General features: G+C 49.0%; 2 protein-coding genes across 3 annotated transcripts; both read left to right on the top strand.

The window, feature by feature from the left end:
* Positions 1-112: 112 nt before the first annotated feature.
* Positions 113-3,825, top strand: LOC136494228 (dihydroorotate dehydrogenase (quinone), mitochondrial-like). Its single transcript, XM_066490401.1, has 11 exons — positions 113-490; positions 1,119-1,201; positions 1,395-1,718; positions 1,836-2,091; positions 2,468-2,548; positions 2,625-2,732; positions 2,816-2,845; positions 2,988-3,125; positions 3,270-3,307; positions 3,391-3,490; positions 3,745-3,825. The coding sequence occupies exons 1-11, from the start codon at positions 311-313 to the stop codon at positions 3,817-3,819; spliced, it is 1,413 nt and encodes a 470-aa protein (XP_066346498.1). The 5' UTR covers positions 113-310; the 3' UTR covers positions 3,820-3,825.
* Positions 3,826-17,141: 13,316 nt separating this feature from the next.
* Positions 17,142-19,065, top strand: LOC136494226 (uncharacterized). Of its 2 annotated transcripts, none has more exons than XM_066490399.1 (2): positions 17,142-18,206; positions 18,795-19,065. In XM_066490399.1, exon 1 carries the CDS (start codon positions 17,262-17,264, stop codon positions 18,078-18,080), a length of 819 nt encoding a protein of 272 aa, XP_066346496.1. In that variant the 5' UTR covers positions 17,142-17,261; the 3' UTR covers positions 18,081-18,206; positions 18,795-19,065. The 2 variants fall into 2 exon arrangements, with proteins under 2 accessions (XP_066346496.1, XP_066346495.1); XM_066490398.1 differs by having other exon boundaries at positions 17,142-18,233.
* The last annotated feature ends 226 nt before the right edge of the window (positions 19,066-19,291 follow it).

Raw genomic sequence — 19,291 nt, 5'->3', positions numbered from 1 at the left:
ATATAAAAGCCTTCAAAAAAAATTGCTGTTAAATCCCTCCCTATATGGGCTGAAATTTGAATTTGGTCGAAAACTAGTACATCCACATATCTGGGTCAGCCCGTGACAAACTGGGCCGAGACACAGACACGCGGTGACTCTGTTACTTGCCCGCTTAAGCCCTCGCCCTCCTCCTGCCACTTCTGCTTGCTCCCCACGCCGACCAGGACCCGGCTCAGCCTCTGTAGCATCACCGCCGCCGCCGCCGCCCACCTCGCGCTCCACAGTCCTCCCGCCCTTCCCGCGCCTGGTCTGCCCCCTCACGCTCCCGATGTCGTCTTCCGCTGCGGCGCTCGCGTGGCGCCGCACCCTCCACGACGCCCTCCTGCGCGGCTCCGCGTGCCGCGGCGCGGCGCCCGCGCGGTACGCCAGCACGGCCTCCGCGTCCGGCGCGGCGGCGGAGGCCGCAGCCGTAGCCGCGCCGAAGAAGGTGCCCCCGCCACCCCGCAAGGTAACAGCGCTCGCTCCCACCGCCACCGTCTCCTCGGCATTTGGACATACACGTCACGTGCAGTGCAGTGATCTTGCCGAGCTTCCCCCGTTCTCTTTCTCAGCAAAGCTGCCTAGCTAGCATGAGGAGCGATAGATTTTGAGTTTGTGGTCGGCGTGCTGCTTATTCGCTTCTTAGTACCTTTAGCGGCCCTCACTGTGCTTGATGCTGCTGATTCGTTGGATGTTTTATGCTGCCTTAACCCATTGTGTCTTAGGAAAGATGTCTTTTCGTTATACCTTTTTGCCACGGTGTTTTACCATCTGTCTTGACATGGACATGATGTCATACCAAAACTAGCTCTTATCAGTAATTTTTTAGTACAACAACAGTATAGGGCTGACTCTTCAATCAGGGAGTCTGAACATGTTAACAAAAAAAAAATGATCTTTCCAGCAATGCCAATCAACTGAAAAACTTAATGCATTCCTTGCTGTGAAAGATTTTGTGAGGTCTCAATCATAGATTGGATTTAATTAAGCAGGCTGCTAAAAAAACTTCATGAATTAACTGTGATTTCTTCCATTGCCCATTATTTGGGTTTTGCTTCATTAATTTGTTTTTTTTGTGGTTATTTTCACTGTGGCAGGGAAGGTTTTTAACTGGGGCCATGATAGCGTTGGCCATTGGTGGAGGTGCTTATGTGAGTACCGCAGATGAAGGAAAGTTTTGGTGCGTGATATTGAGCTCTTGACTATTAATTATCTAGAACTGGTTCTAATTTTATTTGGAATATAGTGGAACCACCCCCTTATGTGCTTGAAAAACTGTACTAACTGGTATTTTTGAAAGCTCATTAGGCTTGTTGCCATTTGTAGCATTATTAATTGACTACCCCTTCACTGAACCCTTTCTAATCGTGCAGTGGCTGGTTATTCAAGTCGACAGAACTCGTGAACCCACTATTTGCACTGCTGGATGCAGAGTTTGCTCATAGTTTAGCTGTTAAAGCTGCTGCCCATGGATTTGTTCCAAGAGAAAAGAGACCTGATCCACCAGTTCTTGGGCTAGAGGTTTGGGGAAGGAAGTTTGCAAACCCAATTGGCCTTGCTGCTGGCTTTGATAAAAATGCTGAGGCAGTTGAAGGTCTCTTAGGCATGGGATTTGGCTTTGTGGAAGTTGGCTCTGTGACACCTCTTCCTCAAGAGGGAAATCCCAAGCCTCGAATTTTCAGATTAAAGGAGCATGGGTAAGCATTTGTGTTTTGTTACTGATATCAAATTTTTTCATCTCAATCAAGTTCCAGAAATTTCGGAATGGCGTACTAATTAGGTTCTATGCTGCTGTTTTCTTTGCTTCCCTTAAGTGCTGTAATCAACCGATGCGGATTCAACAGTGAAGGAATTGTAGTTGTTGCTAAGCGTCTTGGGGCACAACATGGTAAGCGGAAGATGGAAGAAACTTCAAGCTCCGCGCCTCCCGCAACCAGCGACATAAAGCAAGGAGGAAAAGCAGGACCTGGAATCTTGGGAGTCAATCTTGGCAAGAACAAGACTAGTGAAGATGCTGCTGCTGACTATGTGCAAGGGGTTCATACATTGTCACAATATGCTGATTACTTGGTACCCATCCTTTGCGCATACTAATTTCACACTATAGTTTTGCTATTTCCGGTTTCTTATGAGCAGGTTCAGATAAATTCTGTTGTTAGAACCAGAAATTTTGCATTTATTCATTTTATGCATTCTCATTTAGTTTTGCCTAACAAACAGAGAAACAGAATGTCTGAACATTTTCTTTTTTCAACTTGATCTTGGTGTCATTGGTCGAACAGTCACAGGTGCATGATTGATTAGACAAGTAATGCTACTTAAGTACACTTTGGTCATGTTATTGTGTCTCAAAGCATGAAATATTGTGAAGTTTCATGGATTTTATGGGTGGACTTAATGTTTGGACCTTGTTTAATTGTGAGGCATGTTTTTACTCTTAATGAAGGTCATAAATATTTCTTCCCCAAATACTCCTGGTCTTCGCAAATTACAAGGTAGAAAACAACTGAAAGATCTTGTGAAGAAGGTGGGTAGCTGTTTTAACTGAAGTGTCTTCACTACGTTAGCATGGGAAATCTGTATGGCTCACACTGGATGTACAGGCGCAAGCTGCACGAGATGAGATGCAGTGGGCTGAAGATGGACCTCCACCATTGCTTGTGAAGATTGCACCAGACTTGTCTAAGCAGGATCTTGAGGATATTGCTGCGGTGAGATATTGAACTTAGCCTTGTTCTACAAACTTGTACATCGTATAATTGAGAATCTTATGCCTTTTCTCAATGTATTCCAGGTTGCTCTTGCTCTTAGGTTGGATGGCCTGGTAGGTTAACAATCCTCCCACAACTAATTTTGCCATAGCACTAGCTAGTATAATCTTGTGTAACTTTCATGCCTATTTGTGCTTCTCTCATATAAATATTATGCTAATCCTGCTCATTATTTTATCGTTGTTGACCAAACAGATTATATCAAACACCACTGTTTCCAGACCACCACCTGCAGATAAAGATCCATTGGCTCAGGAAACTGGTGGGTTAAGTGGGAAACCTTTGTTTGACTTATCTACTAACATTCTCAGGGAGATGTATATGCTTACACGGGTACGTGTGTTACCCCTATTGCTTTCGTGAAAACTACATTTCTTTGCTTAAGCATCTTTGCACTGATCAGCAGCTGTATTCTTTTAGTAAAATAGCTAGTTATTGGAACCTTGTTCATGCACAACTGATGTGTATCTCTTGCAGGGCAAGATTCCCCTCATAGGCTGTGGTGGTGTGAGCAGGTAATGGGATTTCTGTATACTTAACTGAATCGTTTGCACTTTCAATGCACATAATTTCAACCAATCTGTATACTTAATTACAGTGGTGAGGATGCATACAAGAAGATCCGGTCTGGAGCTACACTTGTTCAACTTTATACTGCTCTTGCATATGGTGGTCCAGCTCTTATACCCAGAATGAAGGTTAGTATAAGTTAAACACTATTGTTACATATGAACCTTGCATGTTGTCTTGCATCACTATGTCCTTAATTCAATGTTTTGGAAGAGAAAATAAAAATGACGTTTTCGTAGCCAATACTGTAGGATTCCAAGAAGACATAGGTATATTTTTACAAAGAGCCTCTACTCCATCTAATGTGTGCTGCACTTTACAAGACTCAAATACATTGTTCATTAAGCTAATGAGATACTAATAGCTCATTTGCCATTTTCAGGCTGAGCTAGCAGAATGTTTGGAAAGAGATGGTTTCAAATCTGTTCAGGAAGCAGTCGGTGCTGATTTCAGATGATCCTAGGCAGATTGCCAAGAAGGCCTGAATAACCATTCCATTAAGTTCATATGAACTTTGTGTAAGCATACTTTCCAATTTCATTTTAGCCAGTACTTGAAAAGAAATACCGAGGTGAAACTTTCTTGGGTGAGTGGTACTCATTAACCTAAGCAATGAGCGGCTGTGTCACGTGTGCATACATGAGCTTTGGTTCTGTTTGCCTGGGTTCAAGCAAGGTGTACAACTAGATTTTGGTCAAAGTTTGTGTATATTTTATGGCATCCTTTTGAAAGATAAGTGTTGGTTTGATGCATTAGGAGCTCAAGATGGCTTTGAGGTACCCTTACCCTGATATATCCGAAATTGCAGTTTGACCCATTGTTAATCCTCGAAATAAATGTGTTTGGTTTGTACTGCACTGCATTAACATGTCTGTATATTGTTTCCTAACTTAATGATAAGGCAGTTCTTACTTATCAGTTTTGAGTAAGCAATGTAGATGGGGGGTTTTAAATTGGATTGTCAGTCATCTTTTAGTTGCTCTCATATTACAGGATAGTAGGATGAAATATTTCTTTACCATGACTGCAAGTGAGCCTCTGTGCAAGTCCAGGAAAGCATCATGAAATGTGTGATGCATGTCCTTCCAGTTGAATTGCAACTGATCGTTCATTATCTACGATTATTGTCGGTGTTTCGAGTAAACACCAACTAGTAAATTTGTATTTGTTAGTGCGTTAGGTCTGGATGGTGTGCTAAAAGATACAAGATTTATACTGGTTCGGGCAGAATGTCCCTACGTCTAGTCTACTGCTGCTGCTCGTGTTAATAGCACTGAAAGGTTCGTAGTAAGGGGTACAGGCGGTCGAGAGAGGGACAGATTCCTAAGTCTCTGATGGAAAGGTCGAAAGGGCGCTGAGAGCTCGGTTGCTGCTCAGCTGTAGTGTGATGTGATGCGTGGAGTGTCAAATTGATCCGTCCCCTTAGTAGGGTGCCCTACCCTCCTTTTTATAGACCAAGGGAGAGCAGAGATTATAGATGGGAGAAAGAGGAAAAAACCAGAGGTAGAGAAGGTCTTTCGAAGGTGCCGGATCTTCCTTTTCCCTTGAGCCTACCCTGCTGATATGGCAGACGGTGCCAGGGATAGCACGTTCACTGATCCTGATAGGGCCGTGCTCTGTCTTCGTTCAACAAGTGGTCACGTCCCATCCTACTCCGGCGAACGGTGTGGCGTGCCAGGGTGTCGAGCCATGACCCTACGGAGAGCAGACGGGATAGTGACCATACGTCCGTTACTGTAAGTGATGTGAGTTCCCTTCTGGATCGTAGTGGTTATCGTATGCTTATGTCAGGATCCACGTCCGAGGGCTGATGGCGGCGCCCACAATACCGTAAGACAAAAGTCGGCGCCTACAACACCGTTCGGGCTCTGTCATGCCTGGAAGGGTTTAAAGCGCCCATCGCGTCGTATCCTGACGGTACTTTCCCGCATCCGTGCAGGGTACGGTCCTCGATACTGCGGTTGACTCGAGTGTTATGTCTTACCCTGTGCTCGTCATTATGAAGGAGCAAGGTGCAGTCGTCGGGCGAGGCGGAGTCCAATCCTCGGGGGTCGGGCGAGGCGGAGCCTGCCCTCGGACGTCGGGCGAGGCGGAGCTAGGCCTCAGCCGTCAGGCAAGGCGGAGTCTGCTCCCAGACGTCGGGCGAGGCAGAGCCAACCCTCAGGGGCCAGGCAAGACGCAGCCAACCTTTGGTCGTATGGGCAAGAAGTGTAGTTGCGTTCTTGTCTGTTTGGAACCATCAACGTTTAATGGTTATTAGCTTCACCTCTCTGGGTACCGCAGTATTTAGTCCCGACAATTATACAATATAAAATGGACCAGACTAGCTGTCATCTTTTGGTTCCTCTCATGTCACTTGATATTGTGATGAAATATCTAAATATCATGATTGTGCAAGTGCCCATGATTCCCCACTTGCTCATTTGAAATGTCTCCTAGAAGTCTAAGAAACACATCATGCATCGAGCTAAGCTGACCAGTGAGCACCCCTGCTGCATCCTGCATGTGCATGAACAGAATCCTGGTCTACTGGCCCCTGGTGGTTGATAGATTTTGTTTATCATTGAGCACTTGTCGTGTATACCCATGTAATAGCCTACTAATAGCGCAGGATCGAGCCCCACGACAACGAGGTCGAGCCTCTCTTTAGTCCCTATCCATCTCTAGTCCATTCCGTGGCGCGTCAGCATCGACCAAGATTGGTTGTTAGTTACTCGTTTTCTTTTGCAATTTTTTCTGTCTACTAGTGCTAATCTTCAGATTGGCAACGTAATGTAATCCCCATGTAATTTAGGGCGCGTTTGGTCGGGCTTCCGCCGGCTCTGGCTCCCACACTGTAGCGCGCAGGAGCTGGAGCCGGAGGAGAAAAAAAATGAGCTTCTCCGACTCCAGCGCTGTCATGTCAGTGAGAGAGGAAAGGAGGAGAGAGAAAAACAGCTCCGATGAATAGTGTCGCTACAGGAGATGAACATGGAAGGAGTCAGAGGAGCCGGAGCCGCTCGGAGCCCGGCCAAACGGGTTCTTAATGTAACCTACCGGCCAGTAGCACTGTTGCATCTGAATATTTTACCGCTGGTGGGTCAGACTGTCTACAATAGTTGATCCATATGGACATCCAAATTTAAAATGGATAGCAGAAGATCCAAAATCAGCCTACAACAGAGTACCTATATGGGAGATCTATTTTGGGTTGTCTAAGAGGCACAACCCAAATATGAGTATCCTCTCTTCTTAAAACGTATTTGCAGAAAAGATTATCTTTTGGGTTGAGAGAATGTCGAATGTGTATTGAACCCTTTAATTATAGCGCTAACTAAACATTGAATAAATCTTGTATTTTAGATGTTGTGGTCGGAGATACTCTAAGCGGCATGCGTATTCTTTTCCCCGTGTGGGAAGGGACCAGGGAGCACCTGCTCTGCTGCACCTCGAGTTTCCCTTTCTTTTAACGAACTTTCCATGGCTTTTGGCCGCCCAGATGACGTGATGGAGCCTGGACCGCTCTGCCTGCGTCTTCGTGATGGGTCTCTGTCGCTTGCTGCTCGCCACTTGTTGCGTTGGTGCGGCTTGGCTCTTCTGAAACTGAAAGGGGTCCATGTAGTACCCGTACATTTCAGTTCACCGTACCACTAAGCCCTGGTTTAGTTCCTCACTCTAAAGCTGGAGTTCGTATCACATCGGATGCTTTATACATACGTAAAGTATTAAATATAGACTAAAAATAATTAATTATATAGATTATGATTAATTTACGAGACAAAATTTTTAAACCTAATTAGTCTATGATTTGACAATGTTGTGTTACAGCAACAGTACATGTGCTAATATTGAATTAATTAGCCTTAATAAATTTCTCTCGTGAATTAATAAGGACTTCTATAATTTGTTTTATTATTATTATATAAACATTCTCATGTGATATCCCTAAACTTTAACCTCTGTATTTAAACACCACCTAAACAAAACATTATAGTAGTCATACATTAAAGAAGCAGCAGCCGAAGATTCTTCTCGGCCATGTTCGCTGAACTGCAAAGCCAGATTAAAAGTACGGTTTGTTAATTTATTATAAAAAATACTGTATCATAGCGAGCTGAAGCCATAAGTTAAAGCAAACAGCGTCGTCCAAAAGCTGACGATCTGATGCGTGCTTGGCAACCTCAGGTCTCCCGAACTCTGATGCTCTGGAACCTGGAAGCAGGCTCCTCCAAAATCCAAACAACTCGCATGTTCGGAACTGAACCGTTCTATGTCAAATCTATGAAATTTAAAGGGACGCGACAGGTCTGTGCTAGATGGAAGTGCTACCTCTCCCTCTCACCCTTTTCTCTGATGAACCCGACCGGTCGTGGAAAGAGTTGTTTCCACTGGTCATCATAGATTCCTACTCCCACAGGACAAAATTTGATCTAAGTGCCATGACAAAAAAAAAGAACATCTGCAAAAGGATGCAATTTTAGTGTAGACAACCTCAGTCAAAAGCATCTAAAGTTTGACAAAACGTTAAAGAAAAATAGGAATATTTATGACACTAAATATGTACATAAAAATATAACATGATAAATATATAGATACTTATTTAGTACTATAATCATCTCAACTACTCCCTCCATTTTGAAATACAGGGCTGCTGTATTAGTATGCAAAATTTTTTTTGTAAACTTTGACCATCAGTTATCATATACAGTAAGGAGTAGTAAGAGAAACTAGTGGTCAAAATATATCTTGAAATACTTATTCAGATGTTAAAAAAAAACAGCAAGCCCTGATGCGCATGCAGGTTAAAAAAGGAATGGAGTGTACTCGTTATCGTCATCATCATTCAGAGCTTGCTTGTCCGCGGGCACAGCGCGTGGCTGGCTCGAACGCGCGCGGTGCCAGTGCTTCTTTTTCACTCCAAAGTCAGCTCATCAGCTCACTGTAAATTGTAATCTAACAATCGCAAGTTGTTTCTCTCTCGGGCCGCATGCACACGCCACGCGGCAACAGAGCTGACCTCGCACCAATGCGTGCGAGTGTGCGACGAGGCGCGCGAGTTTGCTGCAATCTAGCCACAGCACTCGCGTTCCGGACGGACGACGGAGGCGGCAGGCGGCCCCTTGGATAGGAAGCGAGGTCGTCGTGTTGCGGCGGCAGGCTTGGCAGGCAGCATCAACCAGACAGCAGGTAGCAGACTCGCCGTGGCTTTGGCGTCGGATGGACTTGACCGGAGGCGCTGCTACTGCTAGCTGGGGCCTGCCGGCGCGCGCCCAGTCGGCCGCTAGTGGCCAGTGGCGGCAGCAATTGTGCTCCACAGCTGTGGCCGCGCTGCGCGTGCGTGCGGGGAGTGGGACGGATCGGACAGCCCTGCCCCCGGTCCGGCGGCCCCCCGGTTATGGATAAGCTTAGGCTCGTGCCGCGGACAGCGATAGATCGCGGCCAAATCCAGAGCTCCTTGCTGCTCCCCGCCCCGGCCCCAGCCGGCTCGTCGCGCGCCGCCGGTCGTCGCCGCGCGCACGGCCCTCCTGTCGGGCCTGCTGTGCACCCGTGAAAAACCGACCCGCGTTACATGCTGCTCAGGCTCTGAAAAGTGGAGAGAATCGAAAATGTTACGCGGCGATAGCGAGGGTGTGACTGCTGACAGGCTGGCAAGTTCCGGGAAGGGATGTCGTCGACCCCGGCCGAATCGCCGTCGGCGCCTCTGGCTTTTTGTTGGCTCGCGCGCGCGCCGGCAGCTCCACTAGGAGCTCCACCGGACAGCGATATGATGCTGCTTTTTTAAAACAAAAAAAGATAGAGAGAAAAACTTTGAGAGTCATTCTGGACTGTTGATGGTCTGAGCAGGGGTTCACCATCTGTGACTGTGACACATTGTGATACGTTTCGGCGTTTCTTGAATTCTTGTGCACGCACGCACTTGCTAACAACTCCTCCCCCTGGATTCAATTCCTCTGCTTCACGCAAAACCCACTGAACGAGCAGGCATTCCATTACCGTCAGCTAATGCCCACGATCCTGCAGGGCCCAGCAGGCATTAGCATTTACCAGCAAAGAATGATTAGCGTGGCCAATGCAACCCCACATGCAGATGCCGATGCGGCAACGCCAAAACGTGCGGTTCGGGGGCCAGGGCAGACCGGCAGGCGCGGCGGCGGCAGCCGGGCAAGGAAAGATTCGTCGAATCGAGATCGAGAAAACATGGCCATGGCATGACGGCCGGACGGGGCCACGGCCGAGCCAGCGGGGCACCCCTCCATTCGCCTCGCCGGCCGGCGGCCCGTCCGTCCGCCGGAAGCGACCAGATCAACAGTCCACTTCCACCATGGCAGTGGCCGCGCCGACTTGGCAAATTGCATGGAATTGGACGGGGCGCACCAGCATTCGCAGCATCTTAACGCCTAAGCAAGCATCCGTTCACCCGTCCGGCATTTTCCTTTTCCTCCCAAAGTCCCAATGATGACGGGCGGCCCTGACCCTGCTGCCCCATCCGTTCGGATGGTACGGTTCTCGAGGAATTTGGATGATTTGGAGAAATTCTGAAGGAATTTAGGGATCTGATTCGATCGGCTCGATCCGGCGGATCGGAGGCGCAGCACAAGACTAGACTGGGATGCCGACCGCGGCAAATATCTCTCGTTAAACAAAACCACCTGCAAATCCTCGAGGGGCCCCGGCTCGAATTTGAAATTCCACGAGACTTTGACTGCCGAACGCACAAGTGCACTGCACTGAAATTTCGCGACGGTCCTTTGCTATTGCTAGCTAGCATCCACTGCTGCATTAGCAGTTTAGATGGTCACTTTGTCAGCCGTCACCGCTCCCCACTGAGCCGTGCTTATCCCGGAACTTTGCCATGGCAGCAGGATCCATTGGCGTTGGCGTTGGCGTTGGCGTTGGCTGTTGGCACCCCCATGCATCGGCCATCGCTTTCGCACGGATCTCCTCCGCTCGTCAGCACAGTGTTTCACTCTCTTCCCCCTCGAATCAGTAGTAATAAATAATGAAACGTCCTAATAATGCAAGCAAATACATATAATAAACAAAAAGGCTCGAGCAACACATCACACCAGCCACCAAGTGCACAACTTTCACAAGGCAGGCAGGCAGGTAGCCAGAGGAGGGAGGATGAACGAGTCCGTGTCCGGTCGTCATAGTGAAATCTGGGAGTGGATTGATTAGTGCATGGTAATGATGATGATGACAGTGCGTGGTGGTCTAAAGAGGGAGGAGGAGGAAGAAGAAGAAGATGGAAAGAGAAGCAGGGCCGGGCCAGGGCATGCACAATCGCACCGGCCATGGGAAAGATAAGGGATGATTAAGACTTGAGAGCCCCCACCACCACCCGCTTTATTCAGTTGCTGTTGCTCCGCGCTCAAGCTGATGGAGATGCCTGCCATGGCCCATCGCGAGTTGGTTAGGCTGGGCGCAACCACGTGTTTTAGGTAACATAGGATTAAGATCAACAGCCTCTACCTTTTTTCTACCTTTAGCCTCCTTCAGCCTCCATAGATCACAGATCACAAAAAAAAATTTATGGAAGGATAAATCACAGATCCGCTGCTGCCGCCGCCGCTGCCATGGCCGGCGCGGGCGCCGGGGCGAGCTCGCCGGCCGTCGTTGTCGACGCCGGTGGTCACCGGTGAGAAAGAGAGAGGGAGAGAGATAAAAAAAAAATCATGTGTTTTTTGCGCTAAAACACATGTGTATTGTATAGTGAAATTAAAAGCGCCCTCGCGAATGGTTTTGAAATCCGAATTTGAAAGTGATGCGCGTCTAGTTTGAGGTTAGGTCAGTTCTTGACTTCTTGTATATATATATAACACATGGGAATATTTACCATAACGTTATAGTAAACCACTCAGTAAGGAGTTACTGTAAATCTCGTAAATTAACATAGTAATTATCGTAACTCAAAGTGGCTACAGAATAAGTTATTCTGCAGCCAGCTATAGGATAGTAGTTATATATATATATATATATATATATATATAAAAGTAGCTCAGTACCACCACTGTTTTTTTTCTTTTTGAAAAAAATGAATGTGATAGGAGAGCGCCTTATCATAGGCTTCACTGTAGCTTCAAGCAATCAAGCTGCAGCTGCTGTTCACCCCCTATCAAAATCGACTTCGTTATCCTTCTCGTCTTTTGGACGCATGTACAGGGCCTACTGTACATGTATCTGTATGTATTACGAGCTGTGGCAGCAAGAACTTGCTGTTGTGGTTTTATTTGTTTAGGTGTTGGCAGATGGTACTAGCAAGTCTCACTTTTGTCACCCCCAACAAAAAGGGTGATTAAAACTTGTTTGAAAAGCTATCACAGGCTTACTGCAGCAACATCAGGTCTTTCCGGAATGCATTGCTGGCTTAAATAAGAATCCTCCCTGCTGATCACTCTCTCACCCACCTGAAGGCACAACTGGCAATGAAAAAGTGTTTGGTAGATAGAATAAATAAACACAAAACGTGTCCTGAAGAAGCACTTTTTTTTTTGTTTCAGACCTTTTGTAAAAGAAAAAAATGATTCCAGACCAAGTTGACATTATATGAAATGCCTCCAGTTCCTACTTAGGTGCTGTCACTAACCATCACACTTGCTGCCCGAAACATCAGTTGGTCTCGAACTATTATTGAATTATACAGTTGGACCGAATTCCATAATCCACACCACTGATTGAGGTCAGTGGATCAGATATCCTGATCGAAGACCTTAATCTAGCCACATATACATAGCTTATTCTAGGGTGGTTCGAACTAATTAAATTATAGCCGAACAAATTTGGATGCACCACGAAGCATGTATGTATGGTGATAGAATATAATCGTTTGTTATTTGCCAAATCATCATCAAGTGGTATTTAGTTTAGGAGAAGCAAGGAATAAAGCAGCTAGCGGGGCTCTGAGAGGTGAGAGAAGAAGAGAGCATCAAGGAAAGCCACCTCTGTTGAACTGGACTGTACGGAAGGGAACCAAACTTGGGTGCTTAGGGTTCAAGCTCACTTGGACATTGTCTACACTAGGCCCTATTAGGCTTGCTGAATCTTGGCTGAAACTAGCTGAAAAATACTGTTCTGGCTGAATTATTGTGAGAGAAAAACACTGTTCCGACAGAAAAAACAAACCGAACAAACCGAATATGAGGTAAGCCGAACGAGACCTAATTAACAAATCGCTCACTAGGAATGCTTTAGTTTAACAAATGCATGGACAGGAAGTGCCATCTGTTGTTAATAAGAACGGAGCAAGTACATGAATGCTCCTATTTTTTTCTATCGGATTTTAGTATAACCATCTACAGTACACACACTTTTTTCAAAATTTGTTCCAGAAAAGTACATTAAGTCGCAATCATTAATGCAAAGAGTCCATCTAGAACCGTCAACAATCTATATCTATATCTATATATGTCTTCAAATAGTAAACTGCACAGAATCAACATACAAACTATCCACTTAGCAACCCATAATTATAGTCCAGTAGCATGCGCAATTTTGATATACATGTTAGCACGACACATAATCCACTAACATGCATTTAGGACCTGTTGTGAGCTGTGCCAAACAGACCCTTAGTTATCCACATCAGCGCAGTACGCGCATTGAGTAATTATATGTATAGTTTTCTTTTGAAACAATAATTATATGTATGGTCTAATTTCATTTGAAATCATCTGCAATTCTCGCAGCAAAGCATGAGGTATGTTTCTTGTAGCACTACTACAATAAACTTAATGGAGGCGGTCGTTTTGTATTTTCAGAGGCAGGCAAGGCAACCGCCTCCGTCGAAAGTTCACGATTAATCCGACGGAGGCGGTTGCCTTGCCCGCCTCGGTTAATTAGTTAGCGGAGGAGGGCGGTAAATCGATAAAAAAAATCCAAGCCCGACGCCGAGCCCACTCTCAGGCCCAACACTGAGCCCGCTTCCAGGAACGTCGTGCCGCTGTTGGTGATCGGATCCACGCCCACGCCGCCGCTAGTTGCAAGATCCGTGTCGGTGGTGGCCAGATCCGCGCCCTTGCCGCCGTTGGTGGCCGGATCCGCGAGCCCTGACGCCGGATCTAGCGGATCCGCGAGCCTCGACGTCGGATCTAGCGGATCTGCGAGCCTCGACGCCGGATCCGCAGCCCAGCCACGCGCTCGGGCGTCGGAGCCCCGCGCCACTGTCGGAGGACGGGAGCCGTGCGCCGTGCCGACGCCGGAGAGAGACGAGCGCCTCCAGAGGCCCCTCCCCGCCGCCGCCGCAGCCTAACACAAGTAGCCCGTCGTGTGCGAGCGCCTCCCACCACCTCCAGAGAGCGCCCAATGCGAGAGGAGAGAGGGAGCGCCCGCCTGAAAGAGATGAGAGAGAGGGAGGGAGCGGGCCATATGCATCCACGAGAGAGACGAGAGAGAGAGAGCGGGCCATGCATGTGCGAGAGACGTGAGAGAGACGAGCGCCACCTCTCTCGTGAGGACTGAGCTGAGAGAGGAGAGAGAGTGGTGTGCGGCGGCGGGTGAGGGAATGAGAGATCGCTGTGGATAACACACACACACACATATATATATATATATATATATATATACACACACACACACACTATGAGTGTTGGGCCGAGATGGGCTGCTTGCTGGGCCACCATTTTTTGAGGCGGGCCTTACTACGTAACCGCCACGGTTAATCGATTAACTGAGACGGACGTCTTATAATAACTGCCTCGATTAATATCGATTAACCGATGCGGTTATGTTAGGGTAACCGCCTCAATTAATCGACATTAACCGAGGTGTAGGCGGTCGCATTAGGTTGTCCGCCTCCGTTGATGATTAATCGAGGCGGTTGCTGGGCCGCCTGCCCGGCCATCGAATAACGGACGCGGGCAACCGGCCCGACCCGTCTCCGAGCCGTTTTGTCAAACGCCTCGGTTAAGTTTTATTGTAGTAGTGTAGTACTCTAGTTTAATCTCTAGAGAGGGAGGAAATTTTCAACGCTCTCGAGACATATACATACTCCTTCCGTCCAAGGAAAGAATGCAATTATGGAATCCGTGTCAGTCAAAGTAACTCAAGTTTAACCAATTTTATAGTAAATATTATTAGCATTTATGTCTTCAAACAAAATTTATTATAAAAAAATATTCTATAACTAATCTAACGGTACGTATTTTATATCATAAATGATAGTGATTTTTTATTCAAATTTAGTCGAACTTTAAACTGTTTGACTTTCTCGAAAACGAGAATTACATTTTTTTTTTTCGTGCACGAAGGGAGTACACAGTACACATCTGATATTCTGATGTGCCGGACAACGTTGTTCTTCCCTTGTCCAGGGCACGATCTGGCGGACCACCTGATCGATGGATCGATCTTATATTCTCATCCGGCCTTTGGCAAAAGCCAAGCAAGGAACAAATAAAGCCTGCTCATCATCAGCAACGGCAATGGCGCTTCTCGAGCAAGCTGCGCGCCGCCGAGAGCACACAGATACAGACAGCTTGTAAAATGCAACGCCCATGCATGCATGTAAAGAGCCACGGACGGAGCGAGCCACCCGTTGGGCTGCGTCAGTAACGCTGGGATTCCGCTAATCCCACGTGATTTGGACAGCAGCGCGCGGGCAACCCGCAGCTCATTTAGCCCCTGCATAACCAGGAGATCTCCACATCGGTCGGTCGGTCGCGGATGTGCGTCGGCAGGTCGGTCTCGTCGCCCGCCGGCAGCGCTGTTGAATGCACGCAGCCTAGGCAGGTCGCGATCCGGCAGCGGCTTCGTTCGTTCACCTGTGCTGTGCGGCCGCGCCGCCAGCTGCAGCTGGGCGACAGCGACGGCCGGCCGGCCGTCGATGTCTCGAGGGCGGACAGGGCAGGGGCCAGGGATGTGCGTGACGGCGACGGTGATGGCTCGGCGCGCGCGGTCGGCGGCAGAGTGTTGCCCTCAGCGGTATGGCGGCGTATCCGCACTCACATCTACAGTAGCCTGCGCTGCGATGTACACAGCACAGCACGTATTCCTGTTTATTGGTACTCGTACATCTCTCCTGAGAAAAACGTTTCCTGGACAAGTTGCATGGCATAAGCTGATTTATTTACGGAAATGCCAGGGGAGAGGAGGAAGATGAACAGTTCGAGGCTGCCTGCCTGTGCTGTACTCCTACGTGATGGCGGCAACCTCGTGGTGCTGTGACTGGACTCCTGGCGCGTCAACGTGATCCGCCGCGAGGAGGCCAGGTGACGTCGACCGCTTGCTTGGTGGGCGGCGGCGCGGCGGGCGCTGGGCTCGGCATGCAGAGCAGAGCGGCAAGAAGGATCTGGATTCTGGAAGGCAAACAAATCCGCGCAGCGCACGCACTTTCCCCCCAGCCCAGGAAAAAAGGGGCAGGCAGGTCCACTCTACCCGTCCTTGCGAGACGACCCTGATCCATGACTATACTGCGCTTGTTTGTTTCTGGTAGAGACTCTTTTCCTCTACTCCTGCAACTTTTTAACCGTTTGGTGAGTGTTAGTAGAAGTACTACTACGAGTAGTAGTTAAAAATAATGCTACTACGACTCTACGAGGACCAACGGTTTGGTAAAAGACACGATGCTTCCCCCACCTGCCCTGCTCTGCGCCTTTGGAACCACTGTTGGGCTTTCACCACGCCTGGGCTGATCTGGATCGGGCAGGTGGTGGCTGATCATCGATCGATCTGGGAAATGCATTGTTTACACCAGGAGGACGGACGGCCCGAGCCGTGTGCCCGTATCCACTGCCCATGGCCAAGTGCAGCTGGATCGGGGAACTGGAGCACCTGCGCCAGCGTCGTCGTCGTCAGGTCTGGACATTTCTCAAGGCAAAACTCTTAAAAAAAAATCTCAATGCAACCAACCGTGCCTGCCGACGCTCGAAACTGTTTCACGGGACACGGAGGGCGACGTCTTTTCTGGACCAAAATAAAGCGGGCGTAATCGTAATCCAGACGGACTGGCCAAAAGGCAGCGGGAGTTGGAATGATTACCCCGAGCAGTGCAGGTCCCCGGTCCGGCCGCGAATGAGGATGCCGGGGCATGGCGCGCCGCGCACGCGGCACGCCCACTCGCCTCGCCACCAAGGTTGGGTTGGGTGTGGTCGGTCCAGTGGATTGGAATTGGAATTGGAATTGGATTGGATTGGACCCGTCCCTTTCCCTTCCCTTCGCACTTCGCAGTCACACCTGCGGGAATGTCCAGTTTCGTGGAGTGCCACTCGGACGGTCTGTCAATTGCTACGAGTTTTAACGGCTTTGTAGTAGTAGCATTTTTGGGAGCTCAAAAGGTGGAAAACGGAGGAGTACGTCGCAATCCTCGACTCTTGATAATGCAAATGCATAGTCAAGATAATGTAAATTGTCTTTCTTTCTTTCTTTCTTTTTTTTGTTTTCTCGTAGGAAGCCTCCTAAGATTTAGGCCCTCTTTGGAATCTACGGACATTTTAAAACATGTTTTTTCATCTGAAAATCAATTGATTATTGTTAGTGAAAATTTTGTGTTCCAAAGGAGGCTTATCTTTCTTTTTATCCATAGAAACATGCATTGTTAGTGTCAGTTTCGTTTAAGAAAAACGACAACCTGAACTTGTAATAAATACATAAGTACTCGATCATCAAACTTTTACTACTTCATTCACTTATGCTCAATGTATTAATGTATATATAGTAGCACGTGACAAAACCGGGAAAAATTCCAATAATCCAATTTAGATGAGATCCACAGGCGTCGCGCCCGCCGCTGGCCTCCCCTCCCCTCCGGCCCTCCCCCCATAAATAGCCGCGCACCCGCTCCGCTGCGCTCTCGGTCCATGCCCATCGCCTCCTCCTCTCCTCCCCATTACTCACGCCGCGACGCCGACACCAGCTCAGCTCGCGCTCGTCCCGCCTCCTCCCCTGCCGCTGCCAGCACCCACCCTCTCTCTACCGCCCCGCGCCATGTCATACGGCCACGCCTCGCGGCACCGCGGCGGGGGCATGCCCGCCACGACGGTGCTCGCGGCGAAGGTGGCCCTGGCCTCCGCGGCGCTGGCCGCGGCCGCGGCCCTGGCGCGCCTCGCCGTCCCGCGCCTCGTGTCCGTGGCCGGCGCCGTGCTCCCGCGCGCCTGGGCCGTCGCGCGCCTCTGGCTCGTCCCACCCTACCTCTTCGTCACCGTGCACCTCATCATCCTCGTCATCTGGAAGCTCTCCGACCACAGGCACTTCCAGCAGGCCGCCCAGCACAAGGATCCCTGGCCGGTCGCGCAGCCGCAGCACACGGCGCTGGCCGCTCTCCACGGCCACGCCGCGGAGGTGGCTGCAGCACCGGCCGTCAAGGCCAAGGAGGACTTCGGCTCCCCGGCAGGGTACAGCGAGCCCCTGGAGGCCGAGTTCTCCCCGGACTCCGGCGGCGGCGAGTCCTGCGTCACCACGGAGTCCGACGAGGACGCCTCTTCTTCGCCTTCCCCGTCGTCATACGTCGCGGACGTGCGGCGTAGCCTGGCGCCGGCGCAGGAGCACGCCGTCCTCCTGGAGCGGGAGCCCTCGCTGCCGTCGCAGGCCGTGGACGCCGACGGCGACGACGATCTGGACGCCACGTGGAACGCCATCATGCAGAAGACGCGCCCCGCTGCTACCCCTCCCGCGCAGCATCAGCAACCGCCGCAGCAGCTGCCTCCGCCGCCGAGGGCCCGTGACCCGTCGGTCGGCGCGGAGGAGATGAACCGCCGGTTCGACGACTTCATCAAGAAGAACCGCAACTCCTTCGGCCGGCAATAGGCGACCTACGATCCGACCCAGCCTCCCCGCCGCCGCCGCCGTACGATACGTATATAGTAGAAGACACATGCATCTTTGGTTTTTCATCTTGGTGTGCCGCCGAAGAGATCGCCGGAGCGGAGGGAGGTGGGTCATTCGAATCGCCATGCTTAGGTAGGTAAATTAGTAGAGTATCTCTTTTGGTGGAAGTGAAACAGCACAGTAAAAATCCGTCCTTGATCAAGATTAGTCGGCTGCTTAGCCGTGATGAGTTGTCGTTTGCGTGTCCGGAGGTTGGCGACGCCTTGGCGTGGCTGCTTTCCGTAAGAAAGCAAGAAATTGGTCGGCTTCTGCGCTAGCAGTCCGGTCCACTTCTTTAATCTTTCCCTTTCGGTGCCACCAAGATCTAACTGTAGATGCATGCTTGCTTAGTGCTGACTACTAATGCTCTGAATATTTCTGCGAGTGCAAACGAACGACTAATTGCAGTCAAAAGTAAAATCCTCTGACGAAGGTGTAGTCTGAATCTCTGAATTTTCAGTGCCAACACACTTGTTTTTCAGTAAAATATAACATAAAGTGATTCTAATCACAGAAAGTTATGCAAGTCACTGGGTGGAGACTTACATGTCCCCTGAACCCTGATTGCGCTAAAACAAGATGCCTGCAGTCAAATTTCTCCATGAACAAGCGGCCAAAACACTGGAACTGACGAATTTGTTTCGACCCTTTCAGGAATTTGCAGGCTGCGAAGGTTCTGGATGGATTATTGGATGGTGGTGACTGTGGAGAGTAGCTAGATGTACGTTAATGCGCTGAAATGATGGTTTGGGTTGGTACCTGGCTGTTAGGTTCTCCTTTTCAGTTGTTGCCCTTGCTCGCCTGGCATTTGTTCTAGCTTTCCTCTTTCTTTCTTTCTTTCTTTCTGCTACAGCTGTTTTACTGATTATAACAGTGCTAATTGTTCAAGTTCATATATATAATATATGGTGCTAATACTGGTGAAGTTGTGGGTGTGCCTGTGATTACTGATTACACATAAACTGTTGCTGCCACATGGGTTGTGTTTGTGTGAGTGTGGGAGAGGGAGAGGGAGATCCACAGGTTAATGGCCATGCCACCACCTTGTTCCATGATTCTTTCTTATTTTTCATGGAATGGTCAGTAGATGCCTCCCTGTTGTATGTTGCTACAACCTACAGCGTGGGTATGGCCACTGTTTGTCTGACAGT

Source organism: Miscanthus floridulus, chromosome 11 (genome assembly GCF_019320115.1).
Source record: "Miscanthus floridulus cultivar M001 chromosome 11, ASM1932011v1, whole genome shotgun sequence".
NCBI lineage: Eukaryota > Viridiplantae > Streptophyta > Magnoliopsida > Poales > Poaceae > Miscanthus > Miscanthus floridulus.
This window is presented reverse-complemented; position numbering and strand designations above follow the sequence as displayed.

What these genes read in the sequence shown, in the direction of transcription:
- LOC136494228 (XM_066490401.1), top strand. Translation starts at nt 311, where the DNA reads ATGTCGTCTTCCGCTGCGGCGCTCGCGTGGCGCCGCACCCTCCACGAC. An exon ending in TGCCCCCGCCACCCCGCAAG is followed by an intron (nt 491 to 1,118) that starts GTAACAGCGCTC and finishes TCACTGTGGCAG; the next exon opens with GGAAGGTTTTTAACTGGGGC. An exon ending in GGCTGTGGTGGTGTGAGCAG is followed by an intron (nt 3,308 to 3,390) that starts GTAATGGGATTT and finishes ACTTAATTACAG; the next exon opens with TGGTGAGGATGCATACAAGA.
- LOC136494226 (XM_066490399.1), top strand. Translation starts at nt 17,262, where the DNA reads ATGTCATACGGCCACGCCTCGCGGCACCGCGGCGGGGGCATGCCCGCC.